A 17674-nucleotide genomic window follows, 5' to 3' on the forward strand; every position below is an offset into this window, starting at 1 on the left:
ATAGGAATCTTAAATACTTATCAAATTTCAAAGGAGTCTTTTTCTTAAGTTTTACTAATAGTTACAGAAGTCAAATAAGTACTTTAGAGTGGTTTTTGTGTACTTAATTAATGTAAGTATGTTTTTCTTAAGGTATATTATCATTCTTCACTATGCATATATAAAGTACATGCTTGTTACTCTCCCTAATTTATCAACTGACTATGGCATATGGTAGTCCATGTCTTTGAAAATACTCTTTCTTCAGTAAGCCCACCTTCCTCTTTTCCTCTGTTTTCTTTTCTTTTTTTTTTTAAGTTTTTTGCTTTTGTTTTTCAAGACAGGATTTCTCTGTGTAACAGCCTTGGCTCTGTAGACGAGGCTGGCCTTGAACTCACAGAGATCCGCCTGTCTCTGCCTCCCAAGTGCTGGAATTAAGGGTGTGCACCACCTGGCTCCTTTGTGTTTTCTTAAACGCCAACTTTTAAAAAGCCGGGGTTAATGATATTGCTGCAATGTAAATGGCCAGTTGTTATCTGTGTAGCCAAAAATTCAGTCTTAAATCTCCAAACCATCCAAAAGAGCAATTTAGGGAGTAGCTAAATAAAGGGACACATATTATGTAGTACATTATACTGGTTCAGGATATAGGTGAAAGTACCTTGGTATGAATAGCTTAAAGCCGAATAGAACACTCATTCATTAATGTAATAAATGGGATACACAAATTTCCAGCCTGTACAGAAGAACAAAACTCATCCCACCAAGGGAGCATAATATGATTGTTTTTACCATAACACTTAAAATATTTTTACGAATTATTTGAGACTTTCCTACAGTGTATTTCGATTATGCTCACCACCACTCCTTCCCCTAACTTCTCTCAGATCCATCCCTATCCCCATATTCCCCTCAACTTCATACTCTCTCTTTTTTAAATAACCAGTTCGACCCAATTTGTGCAGCCCATATACTCCTGGGTGTAGGGCCATTCATTGGGACATGCTTGACCCACCAGGGGCCACATCACTTCACTGTGATTTCTACAAGGTGTAGGGTTGCTTAAAAATGACAATCACAGGGACCTGGAGCTTTCGGAGTGTCCACTTGCCTTCCTCTCCTATATTATGGCTCCTGGGGTCAGAAACAAAAGAGACAAGTGACATGAGTCAGGTTCCATTAAAACTTGTACATGGGTGCTTTTGATTTTATTCCAATGCCTAGGTCACTGTCTGATATATAACACAGTTACTAAGAATTTACTTTAGACTGAACCAGTTCAGTCTTGTGGTCTTAATTGTAAAGTGGAGTAAAATCCACAGGGCCGTAGGGAGTGCATAGTAGTTTCTCCTTGGGACTGCCAGCTCACAAATAACGACACAGAGACTTTGCACTAATTAAGAAAATTGGCCTTGAGTTGAGGCTTGTTTCCACCTAGCTCTTATAACTTAATTAACCCATTATTTTTTTAATCTACATTCTGTCATGTGGCTCTTTACCTTTCCTCAGTTTGGCATGTCCAACTTACTCCAAGTCTGCTAGCAATATCTGAGCACCTAGATTCCTCCTCCAATTTTCTCTCTCTACCAGGAAGTCCTGCGTATCCTCTCTTGCCTAGATATTGGCTGTTCAGCTTTTTATTAAACCAACCAGGTACCTTAGGCAGAGACACATCTTTACAGTGTACAAAAAGATTATCCCACAACAGAGTGCCTACTAGAAATGTAAGGCAAATTCCTAATCAAACTTATTCAGGGCCAGTGGCATAGGGTGGAATGTGAACTCTTAGGACAGTGTTAGAGCTCACCAGTCCTTTCCAGTGATACTTCACACTGATACATGCTTCGAAATAGTACAGTCACCTGGGTACATGCTGTTAAGAAAAACCAAGGAATCTCATGGAATCTTAGAAGCAGCCTCCAGCTTGAGTAAGCCATGTCCCCTTCCTTCATGGTGCTTTGGATTTGTTGCAATTCTTGTCTGTGGATAGGCTGCACTTCTCCCACAAATGAGATCATGGAAGCTGATTCACACCCCAGACAGCAATGTTTTTGTTTCAAAAAACAGCAAGTAAACAACTAATAGCATATGTAACGATTTCATTCCTAGCTACTGAACAGCAAGTTAACCACAGGTAAAAAGTATTGCTGCTCAGACAACTCATTTATTATTATTAAAGTTAATAATATGTGGTCTGCTCCAACTATCAGACACTGGCTGAGAAGCTAATGGATAAGCAAAAACCCTGTATGTATGAATCTAGCATTCTAACATGGAAGGATGGGCTCTATTAGATTGGTGTTAAATTTAACAAACTGAGTAGGCAGTGGGAAATTAAAAATGCTATGGAAAAAGTAAACATTGTACACAGCATAAGGGGAATCAGAATTGAAGGCATCTGTGTCTTTAAATTATACACATTCACTTGCTGGCCTCCCTCTGCATGTTACTCAAAGGACAAACAAGGCCACTAGCAGCACATAATACATTCCTGACCATGGAAAACAGAATTTAACCTAATATGAAGTGTTGTTCCTTTGCTGTACACGAAAGCCAGTTTGGGTATGTCTCTGAATAGATCAGGCACCTTCCTAAAGTGAGTCCATACTTCCAACAAAATTACTAGGGTGTTTTCAAGTAAAAACATATTTAACATACATTTTGGCTTACTAATTCAAACTATTGCATTAAAGTAGGCCCTTCACTACACATAGAAATAACACTGAAGAAGAAATACAAAAGGCTTGGTTCCTATGTTCCTTGTACTGGGGCCATTACGACTGCTCTCCACAAATACTGAGACTGAATGCTTTGCACAGCAACCACATTGACAATATCATCTGGTTGAGGCACATATCCAGAAGGAAGTTTAAGAGAATCCAAGGTGAAAAAGATGGTGTCTTCCAGCACCCCAGTTCTTCCATCTACTCTGGTAACACAAACCTGGGATGAGAAATGGCAGCAATGAGTGGAGAAATCATGGTCACAGACTCTGCCCCTTTTCTCTCTGGCTCTAGCCAGCAGACCCCTTCACCCCATCATAGATTCCCACCCTACGTTACACAATAGCAACATCTAGGTGCTGTGTAAGCACACCCCTGTCCAGATCCAACCTCAGGCCAATGAAAGCAGTCCCTGAGGATGAGCACCAGGTCTCTGCTGAGAGAATTTTGTTTTAAATATTACCCACAACGACTGTTCACTTCCAGTTAAGGCCGACTGTTTGAAAAACAAAGAGTGAGAAAGGAATGTGTTGTTAAGTGGACTATCATTTTTCCTCTACTTTGTCGGTTGCATTAGAAGCACATTCCTTCATTTTTCTTATGGTACAAAATGAGTACAAGCCAACCTGTTTTCAGTTTTTACTACCCATATCATACCCACATACCACGGAGGGGTTCAAGTGACACTCCACTCATTTTTCTTAACAATTCCAAGAAACCTCATCACTGTTTTTCTAGTTTTGTTGCTCTTACCACATTTTGATGCCTCCCAGATAAACTGTATACACTTCAATTTTCATCATATGTACTACATTCTTATCATTTCCATTCAGAATGACAGTATTTTTAATAAGAAAAGAAGCTCATTTTGGTAAAGCTATTATTTTAGATTTCCCAACACTTGTAATATAATCCTGAGCAGCAAAAATGATCACTAAATGAAAGCTAAGCAGAGGACACAAAGGAAGTACAGCACATGAACTACCTCATTTACATGATGGTGTTTCAGAGGCTTCATCAAGATGGCCTTTCTGCTCTGTGTGTCTCGCTGCTCAGAAAACTCAATTTCTACCAGGTCACCCTTATAAGGTTCAAAATCTGTAACAGTCATGGGAGAAAATCAAGTTAGAAGGGCATCTTATTTGGGGAATATGACATTTCACCATTTACTGGGAAGTTATCCCTGACACAGTTTCTATTGCATCTAAAGTACATTTTTAACATTTAGAACCCCAGGGCTGGACAGATGGTCCAAAGATTTTACTGCTATTGCAAAGGACTCAGGTTCAGCTCCCAGTACCCACAGCCACCTGTGGCTTATCTGTGCTCTCCTCTGGTATCTCTGCAGGTGCCCCTACACACACACACACATACACGTGGTGTACACAAATGCACATATACACAATAAATAAAAATAGACACAATTTTTGTAAAAGGTAAGGGCTGAAGAAATGGTTCTGCAGTCAAAGGCAGTTACTGTTTTCTTTTCTTTCTTTCTTTCTTTCTTCCTTTCTTTCTTTTTTTAAACAAAGGGTTTCTCTGTGTAGCCTTGGCTGTCCTGGAACTCACTCTGTAGCCCAGGCTGGCCTCGAACTCACAGAGACCTGCCTGCCTCTGCCTCCCGAGTGATGGGTTTAAAGGTGTGTGCCACCCACACCCGGCTGTACTTGCTATTCTTGCAGGGGACCTGGGTTCAGTGTTCAGCAACCTCATGGAGGCTACAGAGGCCTGTAACTCCAGCTCCAGGGCCTCTGTAGGAACCAGGCATTCAAGCAGTGGTATATACATACACTCAGGCATAACACTCACATACATGTATCATTTATAAGAAAAAACAGTACTAAAACAAAGTGAGGTAGTGAAATCTCTGTCTAACGAACAGGAAGAAAAGAACATTCCTCAGTATAGGGCAAAACTACAGGATTTGCCTTCTTTTAGTGTCTCATTAAAGAAATTATTGAGGCTGTAGCTTACTTAGCATGTGATTTGATTTCTAGCAACACACAATAACAATAATAATAATAACAATAACAATAAGGAACTGTTTGCCATTTTCACTGGGTTTCATAGTATTCATTTAATAGCATTTATTATGATAATTTTATATATGACTGGCTGGGGCCTTTAAGATTTGTTTCCAGTGCTAGTGATCAGCAAAACTTTTTTAGTCACAGTCTTTCTTACCCTAAAAAAGTCTGCTAATATGACTAACTCCATTTCACAAAGGTAGATCTCCCCACTTATGCCTTGGGACCTATCCTCTATTTATAGCTCAGGGACTTCACTTCATCATTTCTTCCTGCTCTCTTCAGCACCTTTAGTCATATCCTTTGCACTACAAACCTGTGCAAGTTCTTTCCACTCTGAGAAGAGTATTTCTAGCATCCTTCCTGTAGTTGATGACTTCCTGTTTAGTAAAGTGACAGGCTAATCAATTATCTTTGGAACTTAGCAATCACAGGGACCCTTTCCTCTGAAATGTGAGAATTTCTGGGGACACATGTTGTAAAATTCTAGACACCACCAAGCAGTCATCATGGGAGGGTTCCTGAGATAACAACCAAGATCAAGTTCAGGTTCTTACATTCAAGAAAGGTTAGGTAGAAAGCAGCTCTGTATACTGGGACAATATCACTCTTTTTATCCAAGTTAAATGGCACCTGATTAAGCTACAGTGAGTAGAATTTATTTTTACTTCCATTCATCTTTCAAAATCTAGCCTGGTACCTGGAAAGCTGATGAAGGAAGATGTCATGAGTTTAGAAGTTTGAGACAAAACTAGGCAATATAGGAAGTCCCTGTCTCAAGGTGGGGGGAAGCCTTATAATAATAAAGGTATCAAGTTTACATTTCATTAGATTTGCATTTCATTATGCATCAAACTATTATTTTTCATTTTGTTTTCGTCCTCCAACTTAATCGTTAAAGGCGCAGACACTGAACGGCAAGGTATAAAGTCCAGCCTGAACAGTGCACAGCCCAGTCAGCCTTCTCGAATTTCTGCCCTCACTGCCGTTCTTACAGCTTTGCCACGGTTGCTTTGCATCCAGACTTTTTTTTTCTTTTTGGTTTTTTTCAAGACAGGGTTTCTCTGTGTAGTCTTGGTGCCTGTCCTGGATCTCGCTCTGTAGACCAGGCTGGCCTTGAACTCACAGAGATCCGCCTGCCTCTGCCTCCCGAGTGCTGGGATTAAAGGCGTGCGCCGCCGCCGCCGCCGCCGCCGCCGCCGCCGCCGCCGCCGCCGCCGCCGCCGCCGCCACCGCCGCCACCCAGCTCATACAGAGTATTTTAATGGAGTCACTTGTCTGTCTCTCCCAATGATACTATGAGCTCTCTTTTTTTATAAAGATTTAATGAAGCCTTCTATATTTTGTCTTCTGCCCTCAATATTTAGAACTCTCAATTGAGCCAAATAAAAGTCCAATAGTCTCTTTAAATTAACATCATTGCTTTAGATATGAAACAATAAATACAAATAGACTGAATACAGAGAGAGAGAGAGAGAGAGAGAGAGAGAGAGAGAGAGAGGGCTTTTTCTGAGCCTTATTTTAAAGCACTTGAAGTATTATGAAATATCTTTTTACTCATGTAATAGTGTTAGAATAGAAATGAAATACCTACAAAATTAAAAAGCTGCACAAATATTAGTGTACCCAAATAAATTAAAATGTAACAAATTATAGTATGAGATTTTTTTGATGTCCCTTGCTGTACCTTATTTTCAAACTCCAACATTCCACTTCAAATATTGAAGTGCCACTGATAAGAGCCAAGTATCGGATTGGGAACACAGCTCAGTAGTACAGACCTTGCCTAACAAGCACGGGGCTGAGTTCAATACATCCAAAGACCCAAGTGTACTGCAGTCTTAGATGTAATACAAAATCCTCTTGTCAAATTAGCATGTTCCAAATTTGAAGATATTCCTTAGTCCAACTCATAATACTTCAAATGAGTGACACCTAATTTTAAATTTAAAAATACGAGCTGGATGATGGTGCATGCTTTTAATCCCAGCACTCAGGAGGCAGAGGCAGGCAAATCTCTGTGGGTTCAAGACCAGCCTGGTCTACAGAGCAAGTTCCAGGACAGCCAGGCTACACAGAGAAATTTTGTCTCAAAGGAACCAGAAAATAAGTAAATAAATAAAAATGTGAAGTGTACCTTTACAGACAATGTCTAGAGAGAAAAATAGTTCGTGATTAATATGGTCAGCATCATCTATTAGAGAGGTGATACAGTCAAGTGACACTGTCATGTGAGATGCTGACGGGTCATCACCATGGCCATCACAGTAAGCATCCACCTGGAAAATAGTAAATAAACAAATAAATAAAATAAAAATGGTTACTTCAAACAAACTGAAGTTAAAAATTTTGAATTCTACCCTAAAAATCTATTCAATAATTAAAATAATGATCATAGACAACTGGCACATAAATTGGCATGTGCTGATGGAATGATGCTTGAGCTTCGTATCATTTTTTTTTTCCAGACAGGGTTTCTCTGTGTAGCTTTGCGCCTTTCCTGGAACTCACTTGGTAGCCCAGGCTGGCCTCGAACTCACAAAGATCCACCTGCCTCTGCCTCCCAAGTGCTGGGATTAAAGGCGTGCGCCACCACCGCCCGGCTTCTTCTTTTTTCTTTTTTTCTTTTTTTTTTTTTTTTTTTTGGTTTTTCGAGACAGGGTTTCTCTGTGTAGCTTTGAGCCTTTCCTGGAGCTCACTTGGTAGCCCAGGCTGGCCTCGAATTCAGAGATCCGCCTGGCTCTGCCTCCCGAGTGCTGGGATTAAAGGCGTGTGCCACCACCGCCCGGCCCGCTTCGTATCATTTTTACTGTAGTTTTAGAGTAGATTAGGAAAACTGAGAAGAAAATAGAGTTGCCACAATTTTCACTAATCAATCTTTAGCTTCTCTTATCATTAGCATCTTGCATTGGTATGCCACATTGATTGCAATTGATAAGCCAGCATCAATCCAGAAAAAGGAGGGAAATGAACACTAAGATTCCAGAACAGAGCATCTAGGGAGACAAAAGAATGTCAAGATAAATTTGAGAAAATAAATCTAGAGGTATATACCACCTTAAATACTATCAGTCTCATGTGATCTTGGAAACTAAGCAGGGTCAGGCCGACTTTCCCATGACAGGGAAGAAAACAACCAAGGCTGGAGGGTCTAAAAATCACAGTTAAGTTAGGACTGTATCTAAAGAAAAAAAAAAAGGAGGGGGAGGGTATCTAAATTCTCATTTCTTAGGATTATAATCATCTTTACCTCATGTTTTATTTTTCTCATTACAAAAATAAGGTATGTTCAGCATATAAAATATAAAAAATAGAAAAGCAAGAAAATGATACATAATTCCGAAATCGTTTTCCTATGCAATAACCACTGGCCATGTTCTCATGAAGTGACCAAGATAACAACATCTTGCCCTGACTCCATTTTGTGTCTGCTCAGGCCATTTTCAATCCCTAATTGCCTGAACAGTCACATCAATCTTGGCCACACATTAGGGACTTTCTATGACTTTCACCATAGCCTGGATGTATAACCAAAATATCTATTTAATGCATAACCAAAACTAATATAATAAGGTCCCCCTGACCTATACCTGACAATGGTATCACTGTGGTTTTTTGCCTTTATGAACTCTGTACCCCTGGGCTTCAGGCCAAGAGTTCTTTATGGCAAGAGTCTGCTCTCCTTGTCAGCTACTAAAGGACTCCCATGTGGCTTTACATGTGTAGTGGTCTGTAACTTTCTTCCCTCGACTATAACACTCATACCTACCTTGTTCCAGATTATTTACCTATACACTATTTTAAAGGAAAATGTAATATTACACATGTGTAGTAAATATATAACCAAATGAGCACAAATAAGTCAGTTTGCTTTAACTTTTTAAAAGATAACATGACATTCCACAGAAAGGAAATGCCGTACTTTAGTGGCTCCACTCCACACAGTTGGACATACAACTTATAATCTAATACACTACCTATTTGCCTAATAAATATATACATGTAGGATTAGCACTCAGGAGCAGAATTTCATGCTCAAAATGTTCCAGTGAGAGCTCCCACAGCTGCTAGCCCACGCTATGAGCATCTAGTGTCCCTGGGCTTTATTGTTTCCTGATCCAGCTCAGGTCCTGCTCTCACATCTGCTGTGGCTCCTGAAGCCTGCAGAGCCCCTGAGTGCCCTGGTAGGGAGTGATACCCTGCTGAAGGAAGAGGAAAAGCAAGCAATGCTGTTGGAAAGCCACCAAGGAAGCTGTGCTGAGGCTGCTATGGTGAGCCATGCAGGGCCAACCACAGTCTGCGACCTCAAGGACGCCCGTGTGACCTGGGACAGCAAACTAGACTTTGTTACCTTGCAAACATGGGCGTCTTGCTCTTTTATCAGGTCCTCTGTGAGGAAGAGAACACCAGTGCACAGACCCAGCACCTCCCTACTCCTCACTCATCCCTGCCCCTCTGACCCCCAGCCTCGGGCTTCACCCAGAGCTCAAGCTGCTCTCTCCATCCTGGGGCAACAGTTTATGCTGCAGATTGGCCAGAATGCACCCAGCTGGATTTGTCCTGCCTCTTGAAGAGTTCCCTGGGGCATGGAATGAACTGGGAAAATTAAGGAGACTACATGCATGAACTTGTACCTGAACTGATTTGGTCTGTGGGACATAATGTGTTTGCGTTGTTTAAGAGATCCATATGTTGTTTTTTTGCAAATGACTTTTCCCTCAGTTCCCGTATTTATTGTTTCCTTTTTAATTGTTTTAATTTTTATTTATTCTTCTCTCATGCAATACATCCCGACCACAGCCTTCCCTCCCTCCACTCCTCCCAGCTTTCCACACCCCTTGTGCCTAGTCTTATTGTAAATGACTCCTATTGTAGCTATTTCCTCCGAATTGAAAGTCCAGAGAGTTCCAGGGGGGCAGCTTTTAGAAGTCATCACCAATGAATGCTAGGATGCACTGTTTGGTGACAGAGCTGACTTGAAGTCACCTGTTGTCTTATAACCAATCCCCCTGTAAGACTCCAATAAGTTCACTATATACCCAAGTTAGACCTGGGTAGAAACACTGGTCTGTTTTGGTGCCCTGTCTGGAGTGAGTGGACTTCTGTTGCTATGTTCCTAGGAAAAGACAAGTAAGAGTGATTGAATCCATGCTCAAATGTGACGGTCTAGAAGGAGAAACTGTTGATTTATCCTGTCCTTGTGAAGTGTGTGTGTGTGTGTGTGTGTGTTTTCTGGGAAGCGGTGGCTGGGAGATGTTCATGCCTCTATGTGTGGAAGTCGGAGGTCCACACTGGGATCTTTTTCAATTGTTCTCCACCTTATTTTTCAAGATAGCCTCTCTCACCAAACCAGAATGCCATGACTGCCTAGACTGACTGGCCAGCAGGCTCTAGGAACTCTCCTGTCTCTGCTCTTCAGCACTGGGACTAAAGGTCATGCTGCTGCAGCCAGCTTTTAACTGGGTGCTGGCTCAGGTCTTCACGTTATGCAGCAAGCACTTCTCAGAGTGACCCATGGCCCTGCTTCTTACTCTCATGGAAGCTGATAGCACTTTAGTGAGGTTTAAAGATTTAATGGCGTTTTCATCCTCCAAATGTAGCTACAGGCGTAACACGTTGTAAAGGAATAACTGAAATTGTGGTGTTCCAGATTTATGGGGCCTTATTAATTAAATTTGGTCTTGGGGGACATAAATGAATAAAATTTGATTCATATAAATTCATTTTCATGTTTCTAATTTTGAAAACCCCAGTTTCTCCCTCTATGTAACTTCCATCTCCAGCTGTCAATACCAACTTCCTTATGGTTAGTTATTTATTCTGTTTTATCCATAAATGAAGCAACAGGCTCGCATACTCTGTGGGTAATCCAGTGCACCCTCTGACCTCTCAGTGCCCTGTCTCCAACTAACAGGAAGCCCTACTACATGTGGAAGCCTGGCTGGCTTTTCACTTCTTAGATGGCTAGAAATGGCAAGGATTGACAATACTTCCACTCTTGCCGGCCCTGACAAATAGGGAGTTTCACATCCCGCTGCTGATGGTATCAATGAGTACACTAATAACAATAAGCTTAATTCAGATACACAGATTGAAGTGTAAGTATACGAACTGGGGAGCTAGATACTGATTCTGGGAATCAGAAAATGTTTGAAACTTGGAGAACTCCATTGTAAGTAAATCATACTTCAATAAAGCTATTTAAAAAAATGATTAAAGTACATGTCTTTTCACATAGTAACTACTTATCAAATAGCACATATCCATTATTTGCATTATAGGAAAAAGTTACAGAATAATATACATTCTAATAGTCATTGTTAAATACTGAGGAATAGATAATACAATTTATACTTTTATAAATAAATACTAATACAAAAATATAACAGATATCCTATACAGTCCTCTAAGTTAGACCAGCTTCCATCCACAGCAACATGCCTATTAAAGAGGGGCAGACTAAATAGAAGCCAGAAATAAGAAAGTACCCAGGATGTACAACTCTTACTGTGATTGCATTAGATCCGTGAGTGATTTGGTCTACTTCCGTAAGTGCAGGAGCCTCTGGTTTAACTTGCAGAGGTTCATTGCCTGGCATGACACCAGCATTGAAGAGGATGCGCTCATGAATGCAACCATAGTCACTGCAGGACCCTGTCGCAACTCCCCGCATGGTTTGTGCGTCATCTAAATGATGAGTAAAGAAAAAAATATATATGTGTAAATTATTCTCAAGCACAAACACACACTACAAATGAGCCCTACCAAAGGAAGCTGTGATGATAACAACTTCTAAGTCTAGAAGTAAAGTGATTTTGATTTGAGATAGTGAGAGGATCAAACAGCCGTACAGGCTGCTCAGTCTTCTCTCAGAGATCAGGCCTCAATTTCAGTTTCCTGAGACTTGAGCAAGCAGTTTCTGGGAGGGCCAAGAACAAAAGCCCTAGTCCTTGCAGTAGCTCCCTTTCTGCACGTACTCTGACCGCTCAAGGTTCAGCCAGTTGTTTACTGTCTGGGACCCCTCACCAACTTAGAGCTGCATGCATGGGTCAATGTGTACGTGCAAGGCCAGCCAGCCTCCATGGCAGCTCAAGGACAGAGCCTGGGACTTGTTCAGGCCTGCCCAAAAATGATAACTGTAACCCCCAACCAGTAAATTCAAAGGTTACATACCCTCACCCAATCATATGACACAAAGGCTTATACCACCCTGCTTGTGATTTTTCCCTTTAAAAGCTCCTCACCCCGAGAACTCAGGGCTGTGCTCCTCCACCTGCTATGTTGACTGTTGGACACGGACCAAGCCCGGGCTTGCTTGTTATCAATAAACCCCTGTGTGTTTTGCATCAGGTATCGGCTCTGTGGTGGTCTTGCTCGGGGGGGTCTCAAGACACAGGCACAACAATAGGAATTAGGTTAGTAAGCAATGATTAAGTATGCAAGATTCTGGAGGGAGAGTGGCTAGGTTTACTTCCTGCTTGCATGGAGGTTGTGTGTGTGTTTTCTTTTGTTTGTTCGATCTGGGTATCAGGGTCTGAGTTCTGCTGGGCCACAAACCAGATGGGCACTCTTTGCTGCTTGCCTACCTGACTTGTCTGTAGCACAGACATGATAATACCAGAGCTTCTTTTGTGAGGATGCTTGTGAACAGTAATGATATTTTCAGGCCATAAAGCCAGAATCTTTGGCGAGGCGATGGTGGCACACGCCTTAATCCCAGCACTCAGGAGGCAGAGGCAGGCGGATCTCTGTGAGTTCAAGGCTAGCCTGGTCTACAGAGTGAGTTCCAGGATAGGCTCCAGAACTACACAGAGAAACCCTGTCTCGAGAAAAAAAAAAAGCCAGAGCCTTTGAATATAAATTATAGTTAATTAGAATTGATACAATTAATTAGAATTGATATAATTCAGAGGAGGGATGCCATTCAACCCAGCCATTTCAAACTATTTACTGGACTCTAATGAAATACATACTCTTAAAATAATCCATTGTACAAGTAATCAGTGGCAGAACCCAGGGCATGTATTTAGGGATACAAAGTGAGCAAGTAAACTTTGATTCCTATCTTCTTATTGGTCACAGATATATGATTCACTTGCTTGGTTCCTATTATAGGTTGGTTTTAAATGTCATCTATAAGCTAACGTATTAAAAGCTTGATCCCTGCCAGATTGTGGAGGTGCATGCTTTTAATCCCAGCACTTGGGAGGCAGAGACAGGTGGATCTCTGTGAGTTTGAGGCAGGGAGCAGTGTTCAAAAGTGAAGCCTTTGAATTAGGAAAGCCATGACCTCATTTGCTGAGTAATTCTATTTATGAATTCATATACCTTGGTGAATTGGGAGGATGAAGGGCTTTGTTATGAAATTTATCTTTTCCTCTCCTTCCTACCTGTTCTGAGTTGAACAACTCTGTTCTACTACACCTTCCCACCAGGATGTTCTGTCTTGCCAGAATTCCAGAAACACAGTCAAGTAACTACTGACGGAACACTCTGAAAGTGTGAGCCCCAAGAAGCCTTTCTTCCTCTAAGGTAATTTGTCTCAGGCATTTTATCATAGTAACAGAAAGTTGGTTAATAGATACAAACATGTGCTCAGTTAAGAGACAAAGTCAACGGGCTGGCAAAATGGCTCATTGGGTAGAGTTGCTTGCTCCCAGGCCTGATACCTGGATTGGATTCCTTGATCCTTCAAAATGGCAGGAGATAACTGACTCCTACAAGTTGTCCTCTGACCTTCTGACATGTGCTGTTGCATAACTGTACAGACACACACACACACAACAAAGAAAAGAAAAAAAGGTAAGTTCTTATGATAAAATAAAATCACCACCAAAGTAGAAGATCCACTACTATGGTAAAAACAAAAGGAATTTTCCTGTAACCTACAGTAAACTAAAGCAGGAAAAATTGTGAGTCGATGGTAACCTCACTTACATAGGAAGACATAATCTAAAAAAATTTTTTTTTCGAGACAGGGTTTCTCTGTGTAGCTTTGTGCCTTTCCTGGAACTCGCTTTGGAGACCAGGCTGGCCTCGAACTCACAGAGATCCGCCTGCCTCTGCTTCCCGAGTGCTGGGATTAAAGGCGTGCGCCACCACCGCCCAGCTAAAATTTTTTTTAAAGTTAAAAAAAAAAAAAAACGAGACACAGACACCTCCTCTCTCATACCTCCACCCTTTCTCTCACTTCCTAACTCTGCCTTCTTTGTTTAAAAATTATTTAATTAGCCAGGCAGTGGTGATGCACGCCTTTAATCCCAGCACTTGGGAGGGTCTCTGAGTTCGAGACCAGCCTATAGAGTAAGTTCCAGGACAGCAGGACTGTTACACAGAGAAACCCTGACTTGAAAAACAAAACAAACAAACAAAACACCCAATTAACCCATGCCGGGCCGTGGTGGTGCACTCCTTTAATCCCAGCACTCGGGAGGCAGAGGCAGGCGGATCTCTGTGAGTTCAGAGCGAGATCCAGGACAGGCACCAAAACTACAGAGAGACTCTGTTTCAAAAACTTATTGAATTAATTCTTTAAGAATTCCCTCAACAAATGGTGCTGGCATTAACTGGATGTCAATATGTAAAAGATTACAAATAGATCCATATCTGTCACCATGCACAAAACTCAAGTCCAAGTGGATCAAAGACCTGAACATAAATCCAGTTACACTAAACTTAATAGAAAAGAAAGTAAGAAGCACTCTTGAACGCATTGGCACCAGAGACCATTTCCTAAATAAAACACCAACAACACAGACCCTGAGCACAACAATTAATAAATGGGATCTCTAGAAACTGAGAAGCTTGCCGGGCGGTGGTGGCGCACGCCTTTAATCCCAGCACTCGGGAGGCAGAGCCAGGCGGATCGCTGTGAGTTCGAGGCCAGCCTGGGCTACCAAGTGAGCTCCAGGAAAGGCGCAAAACTACGCAGAGAAACCCTGTCTCGAAAAACCAAAAAAAAAAAAAAAAAAAAAAAAAAAAGAAACAGTCAATAAGACAAAAAGACAGCCAACAGAATGGGAAAAGATCTTCACCAACCCCACATCTGACAGAGGATTGATCTCCACAGTATATAAAGAACTCAAGAAACTAGACATCAAAATACTGAACAGTCCAATTAAAAAATGGGCTAAAGCGCTAAACAGAGAATTCACAAAACAAGAACTACAAATGGCTGAAAGGCATTTAAAGAAATGCTCAACATCCTTAATCATCAGAGAAATGCAAATCAAAACGACTCTGAGATACCACCTTACACCTGTTAGAATGGCAACGATCAAAAACACCAATGACAGTCAATGTTGGAGAGGATGTGGAGCAAAGGGAACACTCCTCCACTGTTGGTGGGAATGCAAGCTTGTACAACCACTGTGGAAATCAGTATGGCGGTTTCTCAGAAAATTAGGAATCGAACTACCTCAAGACCCAGCCACCCGACTCTTGAGCATATACCCAAGGAATGCTGATTCATACCATAAAGATACATGCTCAGCTATGTTCATAGCAGCACTATTTGTGATAGCCAGAACCTGAAAACAACCTAGATGCCCGTCAACTGAAGAATGGATGAAGAAAATGTGGTACATATACACAATGGAGTACTACTCAGCAGAGAAAAACAATGAAAGCATGAAATTTGCAGGCAAATGGATGGAACTAGAAAAAATCATCCTGAGTGAGGTAACCCAAACCCAGAAAGACAGTCATGGTATGTACTCACTCATAAGTGGATTCTAGATATAAAATAAAGAACAATCAGACCACAACCCATAGAACCATAGAGGCTATATATATATAGCATGGAGGTCCCTAGGACGACTGTGGCTTATAATAAATTTCGGTTTTACTCAATTATTGAAAAAAATAGCCAAATGAATGGAAACACATGAACTATGAACCAAAGGCTGAGGGGCCCCCAACTGGATCAGGCCCTCTGAATAGGTGAGACAGTTGATTGGCTTGATCAGTTTGGGAGGCATCTAGGCAGTGGGACCAAGTCCTGTGCTCATTGCATGAGTTGGCTGTTTGAAACCTGGAGCTTATGCAGGGACGCTTGGCTCAGTCTGGGAGGAAGGGACTGGACCTGCCTGGACTGAGTCTATCAGGTTGATTGCAGTCCTCAGGGGAGGATTTGCCCTGGAGGAGGTGGGAATGGGGGGTGGGCTGGGGGAGGGGGAGGGGGTGGGAGGGGGGAGAATAGGGGAACCCCGTGGCTAATATGTAGAACTGAATGGTATTGTAAAATAAAATAAATAAAATAAAAAAAAGAATTTCCTACAATATATTTGGACCCTATTGACACAGCCCACTTGCTCCAGTTCCTCCCAGATTCACCCCACCTCCCCGGTCACCCAATACAGTAGTCTCTCCCTGTGTTTCTTTTCAGGCCATCAAGTCCAACCTGTGTTGCCCAAATACTCTTTGGTCTAGTGCCTGCCTTGGAGTGTGGTCGGCCTATCAGTGGTCACCTCCTTAGAGATAGTCGCCCTGCAACTATCAATACTGAAATGGCTTCTCACCCCTCAAACACCCTGCCTTCTTTGTCTTTTGTCATGCTTTGTCCTTTCTATTTCAAAGATTTTTGGTTTTTTTGTTTGTTTGTTTCTTTGTTTTTTAAGACAGGGTTTCTCTGTGTAACAGCCCTGCCTGTCCTGGAACTCACTCGGTAGACCAGCGTGGCCTTGAACTCACAGAGATCCGCCTGCCTCTGCCTCCCCAGTGAGTGCTGGGATTAAAGGTGTGTGCCGCCACCGCCTGGCTTATTTTTTTTTTTTTAAAGAAAAATTGTGTGTGTGTGTGTGTTTGCGCATGTGTGTACACACACGTGCCTGAGTGTATGTATGTGTACCGCATGCCCTTGGAGGACAGACTACTTTGGAACCCACAGAACTAGTTATAGGCAGTTGGGAGCAGCAATGTGGGTGCTGGGAACTGAACCCGGGTCATCTAAAAACCAAAAATGCTCTTAACTACTCTCTGTAGTCCCCATTATTTTGCCTTTGTCATTATTTTCTCTTTGCCTTTTGTCATTCCTTTCGGCAGGAAAGTTCTAGAGTGAATCTGTGCAAGACGATCCAGCAGGCGGCGGAGGAGGGCATGGAGTAAGGCTGGGGATGCCCCACTGCTACAAGATGGCGCTACAAAACCGGGCGGCGGTGGTGGCGCACACCTTTAATCCCAGCACTCGGGAGGCAGAGCCAGGCGGATCTCTGTGAGTTCAAGGCCAGCGTGGTCTACAGAGCGAGATCCAGGACAGGCACCAAAACTACACAGAGAAATCCTGTCTCAAAAAAAAAAAAAAAAAAAAAAAAGATAAAAACAAACAAACAAAAAAAGACGGCGCCACGTAAGCCATAGAGAAGTTTTCTAAGTTCTTCAGACTCCAGATGGAGATGGGACATACCTCTAAGAGAAGGTCTCTTTGGGGAAAAAATTAGTGCAGTACCTTGCAAGAGCCTCCGCTTCTGGTCTCTCTCTTCCTCTGGGTCCGCTTTCCTCCGAAAGAAGGCACGAAATCTGGAAATTAGCCGGTGCATGGTTTCTTGTCTGAGCAAGCTTGAGCACCAAGTGGTACCAGGAGTGAGGCTTCCTGCTGTCTAGTTCTCTGTCTCCCAGGAGAAGCCTTATCACAGGCGCACTCTCAGAGGCTAGTCTACTGTTCTTTGTACATCCCCTCTAGGCTCTCACTGTGGCAAGACTGCCACGTGTGGAGCACGGGCGTACCCGCTCAACCAGCCAATAGGAGTGTAGATTACTCAGAGAAGGCTACGAGTTGTGGGAAGTTGGAAGGCCGGACTACACAGTTTATCCTATCGCGTAGAGCTGGGATCAATCTAAAATAGCCTCCACCCATACACTTTTATGTGGTTTGTTGTGGTGGTTATTGTTGTTTTGTTTTTGAAATAGGATTTCATTCCAACCCAGGCTACCTCAAACTCGTGGCAA

The 17674-nt window shown here is 42.1% G+C and overlaps 1 protein-coding gene across 1 annotated transcript; it reads right to left on the bottom strand.

The window, feature by feature from the left end:
- Window positions 1-315: 315 nt before the first annotated feature.
- LOC102919483 (cancer/testis antigen 55-like) lies at window positions 316-17422 on the bottom strand. Its single transcript, XM_076562988.1, has 5 exons — window positions 17175-17422; window positions 11238-11416; window positions 6867-7008; window positions 3688-3800; window positions 316-2922 (listed from the first exon to the last, which is right to left on the bottom strand). Exons 1-5 carry the CDS (start codon window positions 17263-17265, stop codon window positions 2731-2733), a joined length of 717 nt encoding a protein of 238 aa, XP_076419103.1. The 5' UTR covers window positions 17266-17422; the 3' UTR covers window positions 316-2730.
- Window positions 17423-17674: the final 252 nt, after the last annotated feature.

Source organism: Peromyscus maniculatus, chromosome X (genome assembly GCF_049852395.1).
Source record: "Peromyscus maniculatus bairdii isolate BWxNUB_F1_BW_parent chromosome X, HU_Pman_BW_mat_3.1, whole genome shotgun sequence".
Lineage (NCBI taxonomy): Eukaryota > Metazoa > Chordata > Mammalia > Rodentia > Cricetidae > Peromyscus > Peromyscus maniculatus.